The sequence below is a fragment of the Mytilus edulis genome, chromosome 13 (assembly GCF_963676685.1).
Source record: "Mytilus edulis chromosome 13, xbMytEdul2.2, whole genome shotgun sequence".
NCBI lineage: Eukaryota > Metazoa > Mollusca > Bivalvia > Mytilida > Mytilidae > Mytilus > Mytilus edulis.
In genome coordinates this window covers 68,632,596-68,648,675 of record NC_092356.1, presented here as the reverse complement: position 1 = coordinate 68,648,675, position 16,080 = coordinate 68,632,596, and the positions used below count along the sequence as shown (strand labels likewise).

The window sequence follows — 16,080 nt, the reverse complement described above, 5'->3', positions numbered from 1 at the left end:
TATCACCTCAATACAGCTATAAAATATGCACATTTGATAATGAATAAGACACATTATGACATAACCTTATTGAAATGATATCACATCAATACAGCTATGAAATATGCACAGTTGATAATGAATAAGACACATTATGACACAATCTTATTGAAATGATATCATCTCAATACAGCTATAAAATATGCACAGTTAAAAATGAATAAGACACATTATGACATAACCTTATTGAAATGATATCACATCAATACAGCTATAAAATATACACATTTGATAATGAATAAGACACATTATGACATAACCTTATTGAAATGATATCAACTCAATACAGCTATAAAATATGCACAGTTGATAATGAATAAGTTACATTATGACATAACCTTATTGAAATGATATCAACTCAATACAGCTATAAAATATGCACATTTGATAATGAATAAGAAACATTATGACATAACCTTATTGAAATGATATCAACTCAATACAGCTATAAAATATTCACAGTTGATAATGAATAAGAAACATTATGACATAACCTTATTGAAATGATATCAACTCAATACAGCTATAAAATATGCAAAGTTGATAATGAATAAGATACAATATGATATAACCATCACAATATTGTCTAATCCTTCGCATACATCCTTCCAAGATGGACTTGTCTCTGTCCACGATTTCATATTCTCTCCCTCACAATCGTTTGTAAATGGCTGCACGTCTGTTAATGTATTTTTTCTTGTTCCAATATACCTCCAGAAAAAATTCATTTTAGTCTTTAGATCTCTATGATAAAGCAAAGATATGTAAATTGTAAAAGCCAGAATGATTCCACTTAATGATATAGTAACAACCATTATGATTAAGAGAAGACTCATTGGATTGGACGTTGCTGGTATAGCCGTTTGTACCATGGACAAAAATATTGCATAAGATAGTAATATAGTTATTGAAAGTCCTATTCGTTCTCCAGATTCTACCGGAAGTAGAAACACCATTGGATTGAGTAATCCAAACAATATAGTAGGAACACACACTAATACTGTGTAATATAAAGGTGAACGTTGTAATGTTAGTGTGAAGGTAAATATAGAATACCCATTCCAAATTGACGTTTCACCTTTATATGACTGTAATGACCAGTCCGAATTTGGTGTGAAAAAAGATAGTTGAACAGGATTAGAAGCTGGATTCAATGTTACTGTTTTCGAACTCATACTCAATACGAAGAATCTCAGATAACACGTCTGAGAATCAAACGGAAACTTATATATATTTGTTGTACACTTAGATGACAATACGTCGCTAACAAATATAGCCACCTCACCAGTGTTTTCGAGTGTAGCAAAGTTAGCGTTGTCTCCACCCAACGGTTCATATGTTGCAACTGAGTTTACAAGTAAAAACTTTGGGGTCCAAACATCGGTCAAAGGTACCACTATGTCTTGTGCATTACCATATGATGACGGATTCCAAGATAAGTCCTCGTCTATCCAACTCGCACTTAATCCAGCTGCTAGATCAAGTGTCTGGTCAACCTCTTGAAATCGAGTTATGGTGATCAAAAATATTCTCACAGTAATATTTAGTGGTGAAGAAAAATCAGAATTTGGTACAATTGATTTTTGGTAATTTGAAAATACATCACTATATAACTGTTTTATATTTGATTTACTCTGACATTGAACGTCATATAACAATATGAAACATAGAAACAAAAATCTGATAGATGGAATAATATCCATGTCAGTAAATTAGTAAAGCACAAATAAGTAGCTAGTACTTAGATTAAAATCTTTGTAATGAGAAGGATCCACCTAACAAGTTCTGATAAATATACTGTCCTTTATTATAACCTTATAACCTTTTAATTTGTTTTAATCCCATCTAATTATTGTTACATAATTTACTAATATTGTTTAAATTAGAGATCATATTTAAATGATTAACACACATTATTAAAATAATAAGGAAATACATTAACGAAATGTTATAACGAATGAAAAGAAAAGTCGGATATACGTCTGCATTTCAAAGTATCAAATACATTAATAAAACAAACATATTAAAATGTGACTTATACCAGTAAACAATGTATCATATGTTCTCCGATATGATAAAATTATAACTTTGATATTACGGTATGGCATGGTTTATAAGGTCAAAAGCCTTACTGAAATATAAAAACACTGTACAAACTATTTCTCCTTCGTTTAAATATTTTAACCATTCATCAATTAGTTTAGTTAGCGCTGTTTGACACGAATGACCTTGTCTGAAACCTTACTGGGTTCATTCATGAACAACGGTAGTACACAAATTAATGTAATGATTAGTACTGCTTTCCGTAAACGATGTCCAGTTTGTTGGTATTTGTTACGTATACGCATTTTTAGTGTTAAATGAGTCCAACCAATTACAGATCTTACTCTAGCCAAATATATGCTCTTGTCTCAATTATTATTAATAACGGACGAAGTAGTATAACGGACATGGTGGTATGAGCACAACCGATAACTGATTTAGAATTTAGATTTTAATTCTTCTTATGAGGGCAGTTGAAATGGTGTGATACATCTTATTACCATATAGCCATCAGGGTTTAAATTGTTTATCAAGTCAAGATCTATCTGCCCTGAAATTTTCAAATGAATCTGAAAATGAGCTTTTCTCATCACTTTACGTCCGTCGTCGTCGTCCGTCGTCGTTAAATTTTACAAAAATCTTCTACTCTGAAACTACAGGGCAAAATTTAACCAAACGTGGGCACAATCATCATTGGGGTATCTAGATTAAAAATGTGCCCGGTGACCCGGCCGACCAACCAATATGGCCGCCATGGCTAAAAAAGAACATAGGGGTAAAATGTAGATTTTGGCTTATAACTCTAAAACCAAAGCATTTATAGCAAATCTGACATGGGGTAAAATTGTTTATCAAGTCAATATCTATCTGCCCTGAAATTTTCAGATGAATAGGACATCGGTTGTTGGGTTGCCGCCCCCTATTGGTAATTTTTAAAGAAATTTTGCGGTTTTTAGTTATTATCTTGAATACGATTATAGATAGAGATAAACTGTAAACAGCAATAATGTTCAACAAAGTAAAATCTAATAATAAGTCAACATGACCACAAAGGTCAGTTGACCTCTGAAGGAGTTATTGCCCTTTATAGTCAATTTTTAACAATTGTCATTAATTTGGTAAATTTTTGTAAATTTTTACAAGATATTTTCCTCTGTATCTAAAGGGCCAAGTCTATATAGATAGAGAAAATTGTAAGTAGCAATAATGTTCAGTAAAGTAAGATCTTCAAACACATCACCATCACCAAAACATTAGTTTGTCATGAATCCATCTGTGTCCTTTGTTTAATATGCACATATACCAAGGTGAAGAAGTTTAGAAGTTACTATTAATTGATATTAATTTTAACCATGACTGTATGACATTTTATATTTTAATATTTAATGATGTATTTAAATGAGTAGTTATTGTTGCAAACTCCATTAGAAATTTGAATTGAGATCATTTTTGGAATAAGGGAAAGGGGGAGGTGAAAAAAAGCTTGGGGTGGGGGTCAATTTTTCTTCTTTCAGATTTCAGAAATTAAAAAGAAAATTTCTTCAGATATTTTTTTTTTGAGAGGATTAATATTCAACAGCATAGTCAATTGCTCAAAAGCCCCCCAAAAAAATGTATGTTTAAAAGACCACATTTGTTCTGTGTCAGAAACGTATGCTGTGTCAACTATTTAATCACAATCCATTTCAGAGCTGTATCCAGCTTGAATGTTTTGTCCATACTTGGTCCAACTGTTCAGAGTTCGACCTCTGCGGTCGTATAAAGCTGCGCCCTGCAGAGCATCTGGTTTACTGTAGGAAATGCTGGATTAACCCTTGTTTTATAGCTAGCTAAACCTCTCACTTGTATGGTAGTCGTACAAAATTTTATTATAGTTACAACGATGTTTTAAAAAAAAAGGACATAATAGGTATAAATGTCAAAAATAGAGGTACAGCAGTCAACGTTGTGTTATTATTAGTGTTGTCAACGGTTAACCAGTTAACCGGTTAACCGTTCGAACGACCGAATACCGAAAACGCTAACTGGTTAAGCGTTGTTTTTTTCAATTTTGACAGATTTGATAAAGATATGTATTGAAATCATTTTAAATAGTTGTGTTTTCTTTAAAAATTGTCGTCGTGGTAATTAATTTGACGGATCAATTGTTTAGTATATTGATTGGTATTGTTAATCCAAAAATATAAAATTAATTAAAACTTGTCTCTCATCTCGGGGAGAGATCTTAAGGAAGCATAATTAGTTTTATGTTTTTTTAACAGTAATTGTTAATCAGTCATACGATTAACTTTTATGATTTACTTCATTATTTCATTTTTGAATGGAATGATAAGACCAATGGAATGATAATGGCGGCAACTAGTAGGATGTGAAAAGTACTAACAAACATTTTGTACGAAATGTGATATTTTTATGTGTGTTTTGGTAACGAAATTTGCAAGAATGTATTCCGAATATATGGTACTAGTCAGACTTTCATTGTTATGTCACTATATGCGTTAAATGCTGGTAAAATATACGATTTGTTGGTTCAACCCCAGTTATAAACAAACAAAATGTCCGCCACAAGTGAATTAAAAAGTCAAACTCCTGAGTCTACAAGTCTTCTTGATGGTAGTAACAGAGGGAGAAGTTCCTCCAGGAAACGTCAATTATCTTCATCATCAGAAGACCAAATGAAACCCCCACCAACCCGTCAAAGATCTTTATCTGTTCAACGCCAATCTAAAGTACAGTCGAGTGGTCCCCCATCGAGTCCAGTTACCTTCAAAACTCATGGTGAAAGCTTTAATATGGCAAAACTTGTACAAACAACTTTATTGAAACCTGATGTATTTCAATCTATTATCAGTGAAATAAAAACAGAACTTATTTCAGAACTAAAAACATCTTTAAAATCAGCTATTACTGAAGCCATTCAAGACGCTATTAAACCACTAAATGCCATTATTAATCAACAACAACTAAAAATTACATCGTTAGAAACTGAAAATACTCAACTACAACAACATGTTGACAAAGCACTTTCCGATGCTAGTGAAAGATATGAGAAATTTAGAAATTTGGGCAATGCAATTTTTACCAGTATGGCTGACAACAAGGGTCTAAAGGAGGAAGTGGCTACTCTAAATGCCGATATTGAAGAACTTGAACAATACGGTCGCAGAACATCGCTCAGATTTCATAACGTTCCCTTGAGTAAAGAAGACCTCCAAAAAACAGATAATATAATAGTTGATATTGCCAACCTAAAACTGGGCATGTCACCACCTCTATGTGTCAATGACATTAACAGGTCTCACATCATTGGTAAAATTGAAGGTGGGAAAGCGCAACTCATTTGTAGGTTCCGAAATTGGAAAATTAAAAACTCCATCTATATGTCCAAAAAGAAACTCAAGAACAATTCGGCTCAAATATTTATTACAGAAGATCTAACTAGAGACAGACAGGAACTCATCAAAAGGCTAAATCAACTTAAAAAAAACAAAAAGATTCACTCGTTTTGGACCTTTGATGGTAGAGTATTCACAAAGAAAAATTCCGGCTCGGACAAAATTCTAATAAAATCCTTTCAAGATGTTGAAGATCTTAAGACTGAATAACTTGTAACAAATATGAAAACTAGAACGACTAGCTGTTACCATTGTTTCTTATCTGAATTAGTTCTGAAATAACATATTATTATCATCTTATTGACATTTAGTTGTACGCAAATACACAATATAAAGACAAACAAGATCAAGGTAAAGTATTATTTCTATTTGTAAACAATGATAATAAATAAATAAACTTACCTGTAAAGAATTAAATGAACAAATTCCTGAACTATTAATCAAAAATTCTTGCCACGTGTAATTGTTTATTTACCAAAACTGTTCAAGCGTGTAAGGTATGTGACCTCAAAAAAAGGTTCACTCGAATAACAATGTTGAGTTGCAAGGAACAATTACGAAAATTTAATTCAAAATTAAAAGTTACACCAAATTTTTCTTATTCTCTTCATTTATAAGAATTAAAGTATTTAGTATGTAGTATTTCTTTATATTTATTTTTCTTCGCGCTATGTAAAATCGTACAACAATGTGTTGTTTTTTGATTTTTTTTCCTTTCTTTTTCATTACATTTGGAAAAAATAATCAGATGTATCATGCATTTATTTGCTTTCTCTATTTTTTATCAAAGTTTACTCAACAAATATTTTTTCATCCACAGCCTGTACATTTATTCCCACAATCTAAACTATTGTACATATGTTTTGTTATGTTTTTGACTGGAGTGACGAAATATTGTTTAGATGTAGTTATTGTATTGTTAGACCTGTCGAATTCTTGTATAACTATGTTTGTTTTTGACAATGGGTAATGATATTCAAGCTTATCGATCGTCGATAGGTCAATTCTACTGTAAACTTAATTCAGTATTCTGTAGGAAAATGATGTATTTAAGAAAAAGACACACTTATTTATTTGAACTGTTCTTGCTTATTATGAAATGCAAATGTTTGATGTCGGTATGCTATTCTATATATCTTGATTTGTTTCTATTGAAACCAATGTTAACTTTTGTCATATTATTATTGATAATGCTAAGTAATGATGTAGAAGTTAATCCTGGTCCTTTAGGTGTTTTTTTTCTCAATTTTTCACCTTAATATTAGAAGTATGCCTAATAAAGTAGACTATGTTGAAAACATTAGTAATGAAGCTGATGTGATTTGTTTAACGGAAACGCATCTTGACGAAAATATAAAAAATGAAGATATTCTTATTGAGGGTTATAATAGAGATCCTTATAGAAAAGACCGCAATAGCTCAGGAGGAGGAATTATAATTTATATTAGTAAATTTATTCAAGCCAAACCGAGACCTGATTTGGATTTTGATAATGAAGCATTATGGCTTGAAATTACCTTCCCTTCTAACAAATTACTCCTTTGTGTTGTATATCGACAACCTTCAAATAACAATACTTTTTGGGATAAATTTCATGAATCTATCGAAAACGCAATGAGCTATACTCCAAATGTTGTAATAACGGGTGATGTAAATGTAGATTTTCTTACTGACCATTCACATAAAATATTTGACATTATGAGATTAAATGGCCTTAAAAATGTTATAAACGAACCAACCAGATTTTGTGCTACACGCCAGTCCTTGTTAGATCCTATTTTGGTATCAGATTCATGTGATGTCTACGATTCCCATGTAATACAAATAGATCGTACGTATAGTGATCATGACGGAACTATTATATTCTTGAATAATCTTGGTAGGTTACAAAATAATACTACTTATAAAAGAATGATTTGGGACTATCGAAATGCCGATTTCGACAAATGTAACGAGCTCATTGCTACTTTTGATTGGGAATCAATAATTAATGCTGAAAATAGTATGGATCAAAATTGTAAAAATTTTACAAATAAATTTCTTGAATATATTAATGACTGTATTCCTCAAAAAGAAGTAACAATACGACCAAATGATAAAATATGGTTTAATTCTGACCTACGAAGAGAAATACGTAAACGTGATAGACTACACAAACAAGCTCGTAGGTCCAATAGTATTCCAGATCTGAATAAGTATAAAAAGCAAAGAAATCATGTGAATAATTTAAAACGATACACAAAAGATCAATTTTACTTAAAGGCAAATAGTTTGTTGGACGAGTTTGCATCTGGTAATTCTAAATCGTATTGGTCATTAATGAAAAAATTAGTTAAGACATCGGGTAATTCTACTCATATCACTCAACTTAAAAATGAAAATGACGAATTAGTCACTGAAAATTACGATAAAGCATGTCTTTTGAATAAGTATTTTTGTTCCATATCTACTATAAATGAAAATAATGATAGATCTCCAGAATTTCTGACTAGGTCAAATTCTAAAATTGATATTTTCTATATAAACTCAAATCAAGTCATTGATATTTTGCAGACTTTAAAATTGGGAAAAGCATCAGGTAATGACTCAATTAGTCATCAAATGTTAAAAAGGACAAGTTATACTGTCAGTGTACCCTTATCATTGTTATTTAATTTGTCATTTGAAAAGGCAGAGTTTCCTAGTCAATGGAAAACAGCTATTGTCATGCCGTTATTCAAAACCGGAGACAAATCACTGATTTCCAATTATAGACCAATCTCATTATTATCAGCAGTGGGTAAAGTTTTTGAAAGAATTGTGTTTAAAAATGTATTTAATCACTTAATAGCAAACAATTTATTATACAAAGGAGTAGGTCCGGTAAGGACCGATTTTGGCCTCAAATTTCAAGTTCATCTGATGAAAGATTTTGACCACTTTTTAAACACTTAAGTGTCTATTTCATTTGAATCAATTAGTTTATGTGAAAGATTTTAATTGATTTAGTCATTTAAAACGTTCCGATTCAAGCTCAAATATGAAAAATCTACCAAATATGCCGAAAAATGTCACTTTTCAGATGGTTTTTGTCAAAAATGAAAGTGGCCGCATCCGTGTTCACCCTCAACCTTTATATATGTTATGTATTATCATAAAATACAACTTACATTTCAATATGAAGGATGAACAGGAATGCGGCCACTTTCGTTTTACACGAAAACCGTCTAAAATTTAACTAAAATGCTAGAATTGTGAAGATTTCAGTAATTTAGCATGACTAAATGGTGCAAGTATCCGATATATGTGCATTGTATTGTGAAAAACAGCCCATATTTATGTAGCAGAATCATTCTTCTGTGTAAAAAATAACTAAAAATTTACATTTTAACAATTTTGTAAAACTGCTAATTTTTGGGGCCGAAAAGGGGTCTTACTGGACCTACTCCTTTCAATCAGGTTTTATTCCAGGTCATTCTACCGTTCACCAGCTAATAGAAATTTACTATAGGATATGCATGTCACTTGATGATCGCTGTATAACATCTCTTATATTATGTGATATCTCGAAAGCTTTTGATAGGGTATGGCATAGTGGCCTCTTAATAAAACTTAAAGCGTATGGTATTGATGGAAATCTATATAAATGGTTTGAAAGTTATATTTCAAATAGAAAACAAAGCGTTTTTGTTTCAAATGCCTATTCGCCTTTTGATAATACTAATAAAGGAGTTCCGCAAGGCTCCGTATTAGGTCCCCTACTATTTCTTATTTATGTAAATGACATAGCTGATAATTTGACAAGTCTAACTCGATTGTTTGCTGATGATACATCTCTTTCTTATTCCAGCAATAACCCTTACACTATAGAGGAAGTCTTAAACAGCGATTTAGAACAAATTTCAGTATGGTCTTAAGATTGGCTTATTAATTTTAACCCTAATAAGACAAAGGCTATGATATTCTCCTGCCATACTTCCCCAGATGATATTGAAATAGAATTTCAAAACCAATTAGTAGAATGTGTCTCCTGTCATAAACACTTAGGGATTACTTTTGATTCCAATGGTAAATTCCATACACATATAGAAAATATTTTAAAGTGTGCAAGCACTAGATTAAATGTTCTTAAAAAATTGAAATATGTATTGAATAGAAATTATCTTGCTCGTATATACTTAACTTTTATAAGACCCGTTATGGAATATGCATGTGAGTTATGGGATGGTTGTACTCAACAAGAAGCCGACAATTTAGAACATGTTCAGTTAGAAGCAGGGAGGTTAGTAACTGGGTTGCCCGTGTTTGCTAGTCGGGAAGCCATATATTTTGAAACTGGCTGGCAATTGCTTGTGGACAGAAGAAAATCCAGAAAGCTCAATATGTTTTATTCTTTACATAATGGGACTGCCCCTGATTATCTCTGTGATTTAATGCCCCCGCTTGTTGGTCAAGTATCTAACTACGATTTGCGAAACAGTAATAATTATGTAGTACCCGGTTATAGACTAGACATAACTAGAAAATCCTATTTCCCATCCACTACTATTGAATCGAATAGACTTACCCCCGACATACGTACATCCAAAAATATAAATATTTTTAAACGAAAGATGAAGTCCAAATTGATACAGCCACCTTCCTATTTTAGTTGTGGGGATAGAAAACTTAATATCATTCATACACGTTTGAGAAATATGTGCAGTTCTTTACATTCAGATTTACATCGTGTTAATATCAAAGCAAATCCGGCATGCAGCTGTGGCCACCCTGTTGAGGATAGTATACACTATTTTTTAGAGTGCGCTTTTCACAACGAAGCAAGAGAAATACTGTTTTCTAAATTAGAACGTTATGCTATATCCATTGAGCTTCTGTTAGCTGGTGACGGTGACCTTTCTTTTCAGCAAAACAAAGACATTTCTGAGTCCGTACAATCTTATATCAGAATAACACAAAGATTTAAAACAATCAATTAACGTTCTAAATTTCTACTTTACAACCTTTCACTCCAGTCCAGTTGTTTCATTATTATTCCTTATTATATTGTATTTTTTTTCTTTTTATTTCTAATTTTTGTTTGAAGTATGTATTACATGCATTACTGTTATGTTTTTTTTTCTTTATTTCGCCATTATCTAATGTACTTTGTGTTTATATTTATATTGGGAGAGGACGTCTCTAATGTTGTTATAACTTGTGTCCAATCCCTTTTGCTACTTATGCAAATAAAATATGTTTAAACTAAATCTCGGGGCAAGATCTTAAGGAAGCATAATTAGTTTTATGTTTTTTTAACAGTAATTGTTAATCAGTCATACGATTAACTTTTATGATTTACTTCATTATTTCATTTTTGATCTCATATTAGGTAGACCTACATCTGAATGTGCAATCTCCGTCGTGCAAGTCTTTGTCATACTTCCAACTAAATGCTAACTCAAAACCTGTAAAAAGCAAACCAACGTGAATGTAATCAATGTATACTTGATGGTAGGAATATCAGGATTAATCCATCTTAATTGAAACACATCACATTATTTTCGGAGACAACAAGACAAAATGGAAGAATCATCTGTTTCAGACATATTCAATTCTACGAGATCAAGACGTTTTTTTGTTGTTTTTTTTTCAATTTGAAGTTAGTACAAACGCCATAGTTGACACGATGTATTAGATTATTTAAAGTCAAACTTCGACAGGAATCTTCACAGACAAGCCTTATAATACCAAAGACCAAACTTCAATTCATCGTATATAAAAACGTAAATGAATGACTTGGATAGATGAAGTCACATTGACACTCATACCACATCTTCTTATATCGATGTGTAGGGTTCTATTGATAAGGCCTTCAAACAGTTACTTAAACTACCGGTTAACCGGTTAATCGGTCGAACTATTATGCGAGTAACCGGTTAGGCAAAAGTGTACGATTTGACAACACTGGTTATTATTGCAATCACTATATTGAAAAACAGATATATAAAAAAGTACAGAGCCACGTCACATGCAAGAAAGAAACAAAAAATGGCACACAGACAAAGCAAATTAGCCAAAAGTAAAAGGTACAGAAATTATCAAAGAACAATAACAAAATGACGGGATGTATAAGTACAGAGTCACGCCAGATGGATACCACCAAAATAACAGACAAAACAGTCAAAGTAATATTTATAAAGACAGATAAAATAATACTATAACATGTTGTAAATATGATAAACAACTTCAGTACACTACCCAGAATCTAAACTATAGGACCATCATGTATTATTTGTGAAGTTGATACAGAATATTTATCAACAACGTCTTATTATCTTCCGATGACCCGGTTTTTTTTATCAGAAAGAGGACGAGACGTTTTTGACACACCCCTAGTTCACCAACTTTCTGGTCAGACACTGGTGACGTTTTACTAAGTTTTAGTAGTTGCTGCATGCTCTTGAATACCGAATAAGTTTGGAAATGTATATCCCTTATGCAGGTGAAGTGGGTATATTGCTATTAAGGTGAGGGGAATTGATAATTTTAAAATTAAAATTGACTCGATTGTCATAGATTCTAGTACTGAGATGCTCGCTGAGATGACCGTGTGTGTTAAATTCGAGTTCTACTTTATTTCATTATATTTTAGTTTTGTTATTAAGCTTTAAATGTGACTTATAGTCCAATGGTTGATTCAAAGACAATATATCTGGATATATTTCGGTGAAAAGAAAAGTGGAATAGTTCGTAGGTAAATGGGGACAAGTCATTGTAGGCTTTAAACAACACTTAACTATTATTTACGACAAAAGGGGAAACTTTAAAAAAAAAAAAATCGGGGAGAGTGGTTAACTCATTATCACAGTATATGTCTATGACACTACAAGTTTCTGGAGGGGTATGAAAGAGAACACTCAAGAGAAAAAACACGAACTAAAGGAAATAATTATTGAAATTATATCACAATGATTTATTTATGAAATATGCACGGTTAATGACAATAAATCATAAAGACACAAAAGAACAAAACCTTATTGAATTGATATCACCTCAATACCAGACTTGGGATCAATTACATTGGAATGAATTAATTAAATTACACATTACATTGCAAAAATTATCAATTACACTAATTACACATTACACAGTTTTGGAAATGTAATTAATTAAATTACAATTACTTTACTAAAGTAATTAATTAAATTACACATTACATTTCATCATGATGTTTTTTAACAATATTATACATGTATATATAATGCATGTGTAAAATATTCATGTAAGCATAGTTTAAACATTGCATTTGATAATCATTAGTTATTTTAATGTTATGTCATTTAGTCTGAATCTCTCTGGTCTGAACACTTTGACAGCAATTCTAAATAGTCTTTCGGCAGGAGCTCATATGGCAGATATTGCTTAATCAGAACATAGAAGTTCAGTGATCAGAAGATCATCATGCATATTGATAGGAGAGGCTATTAGTTCCCATTAACTTGCCAATACATCATCACTGTGTATCATCGCCACCGGAAATTGGGTACTAACGAAGCGGAGAGAAATAGAAAAAAAGTAAACAAGTTAAGAATTCATTCAATTTAAAGCATTTCCACTCTTTTGATGAGGGTGCCGCTTAAGAAATGATTTTCTGATATATAATTCTTTAAATTATTAGGCCGATAAGTACAAAATTAATACAAGATTTTGTGTAATACTCCAAAACTTGCCACTTAGTACCGGAAAATTTCGAGGTCGATCGTCCTCTATCGCCCCATTCTCAAGATATTGAACTGTTTTTCATTATTTTTCCAGACACGTTTTTAGATTATTATAGTGTGGCATCATATTTACTGAAATATGTTGTCAAAAAGATGTTTTTTTTAAGAATATGGACAAAAACATTGGTTGTTTGTTGTACGGCGAATTGCAGGACGTTGTACGGCGAATTGCAAAATAACAACTTTTGTCTGTACGGCGTCTTGCAATATATTATAATTTTAAGAGGAAATTAATCACTGTTGAGATAATATCAAGTGACGATATTTTGTTGGTATCAAAGCTTTACATGCTTACAAATATACAATATGTCTTACTTATCAAATATTATTAAATATATGCCGTTAATTCAGTTCAGAAGGCCTCGTTGCGTACCGCTTTTCGATTTTGTACAAAAAGTTTTTTTTTCAACCATATTATCCTAAATACATTTATATATCGTTATACAACTAACGACTGTTGTCTTGTTTGTTGTTAGGTTGAAATTGTGAGTTCATTAATTAAACCGTCCATTCATCTTTTATTGCTGCTAGCTTTTTTTAGATAAAAACAGTGGAGATGTGGTATGATAGCAAATAAGATAACTATCCATCAGGATAAAATAGAGTGTATGCAAGCAATTATATGCTATTGTTCGGCCTTCAAACAATATGTCTTACTTATCAAATATTATTAAATATATGCCGTTAATTCAGTTCAGAAGGCCTCGTTGCGTACCGCTTTTCGATTTTGTACAAAAAGTTTTTTTTTCAACCATATTATCCTAAATACATTTATATATCGTTATACAACTAACGACTGTTGTCTTGTTTGTTGTTAGGTTGAAATTGTGAGTTCATTAATTAAACCGTCCATTCATCTTTTATTGCTGCTAGCTTTTTTTAGATAAAAACAGTGGAGATGTGGTATGATAGCAAATAAGATAACTATCCATCAGGATAAAATAGAGTGTATGCAAGCAATTATATGCTATTGTTCGGCCTTCAACAACGAAAACTCGTACCTTATAGTCGGCTATAAAAAGCACCGACAGAAAAATGTGGAAGGACTCAACAAGAAAACTAACGGCCTTACTTATATACAGTGTAACAAAACAATTTATGAAAACAACAAATAAGATAGAGATGAAGAAACGACAACCACCGAACCACAGGATCGAGAATTCGGACAGACAAAATTAAGAAAATACTTTGTTTTCATCGAAAGTAAGGAGAAACAAATCGTGAATTGCATTTCGAATTAATTTTCTTGTCAGTTTCGTTTTGAAAATATATAATTTGCATACATCTTAAATGCTGTCAAGCAAATGGTATTTCTATCTAATGCATTTTATCTAATGGGGGGAGGGGGTCCGTTAACATGTTAACAACACCTCGATTTTGTCAAAAACAGTTTTTTAATGCTGATAAGAGTTAACAGCAACTTTAATTTACCCTTTTTTCCAAACGAACCCAAAAGCAATGAAAAGGGGAAGTGTATATCTTCAATGTATTCAAAAGTTTGAAAACCACTGTACAAAGTCGCAAGCTGACTAATTTTCAGAAGACACACGCAAGTACCATATTTTTTTATTGACACATGGACAGACAATTGAACGGATGGAAAAGGAGACGGAGTGATTGACTCCAAGAAAAGGGACTATGTCATGAATAATCGAAAATGCTTCAAACAGCAAAAGGGAGGCTTCTTCTGGTTATGTATATTGTTGAGTAAATATTTTAGGTCAATCAGTCGTAGCAAACTTGGGTTATCGTCATGACGTAGGAAAGTGTAACAAACAGATAGAATGAGTGAATACTATAGGGTGCGAACATTATTTTTTTCTTTTCTTATAAATTATGGTTACATCTCAGTCAGGGTATTCGTACGACTCATTGCTTACATGATTTTATTAAAAGGAATTACGAAGGTTTACTGATTTTTATTTGAAATCATCAAAACCAGTGTATAAATCAGAAAGTAACATGTAAGGTGTCACAAATTGAAGCGCTCTTTCATCTCCAAGTCCCAAGTAAGAACTCTGGTACCTTTGATAACTATTTACACCACTGGGTCGATGCCACTGCTGGTGGACGTTTCGTCCCCGAGGGTATCACCAGCCCAGTAGTCAACATTTCGGTACTGACATAAATATCAACAATGTGGTCATTTTTATAAATTTCCTGTTTACAAAACTTTGAATTTTTCGAAAAACTAAGGATTTTCTCATCCCAGGCATAGATTACCTTAGCCGTATTTGGCACAACTTTTTGAAATTTTGGATTCTCAATGCTCTTCAACTTTGTACTTGTTTGGCTTTATAAATATTTTGATATGAGCGTCACTGATGAGTCTTATGTAGACGAAACGCGCGTCTGGCGTACTAAATTATAATCCTGGTACCTTTGATAACTATTTACACCACTGGGTCGATGCCACTGCTGGTGGACGTTTCGTCCCCGAGGGTATCACCAGCCCAGTAGTCAACACTTCGGTGCTGACATGAATATCAACAATGTGGTTATTTTTATAAATTTTCTGTTTACAAAACTTTGAATTTTTCGAAAAACTAAGGATTTTATAATCCCAGGCATAGATTACCTTAGCCGTATTTGGCACAACTTTTTGGAATTTTGTATTCTCAATGCTCTTCAACTCTGTACTTGTTTGGCTTTATGAATATTTTGATATGAGCGTCGCTGATGAGTCTTATGTAGACGAAACGCGCGTCTGGCGTACTAAATTATAATCCTGGTACCTTTGATAACTATCTGAGCTGATATAAAAAAGCCTTGGTCCATCTTTACATTTCTGAAGTCTTAGACTAGCAAATTTGACATCAATTTGAGAACCAAGTCCTCTTCCTAGTGGGTTTATATGAATA

General features: G+C 32.1%; 1 protein-coding gene across 1 annotated transcript; it reads right to left on the bottom strand.

Annotated features, from left to right (window-relative positions):
- Nucleotides 1-548: 548 nt before the first annotated feature.
- On the bottom strand, nucleotides 549-1,742 carry LOC139500506 (acetylcholine receptor subunit alpha-1-B-like). Its single transcript, XM_071289249.1, has one exon. The coding sequence runs from the start codon at nucleotides 1,740-1,742 to the stop codon at nucleotides 549-551; it is 1,194 nt and encodes a 397-aa protein (XP_071145350.1).
- Between the last annotated feature and the right edge of the window lie 14,338 nt (nucleotides 1,743-16,080).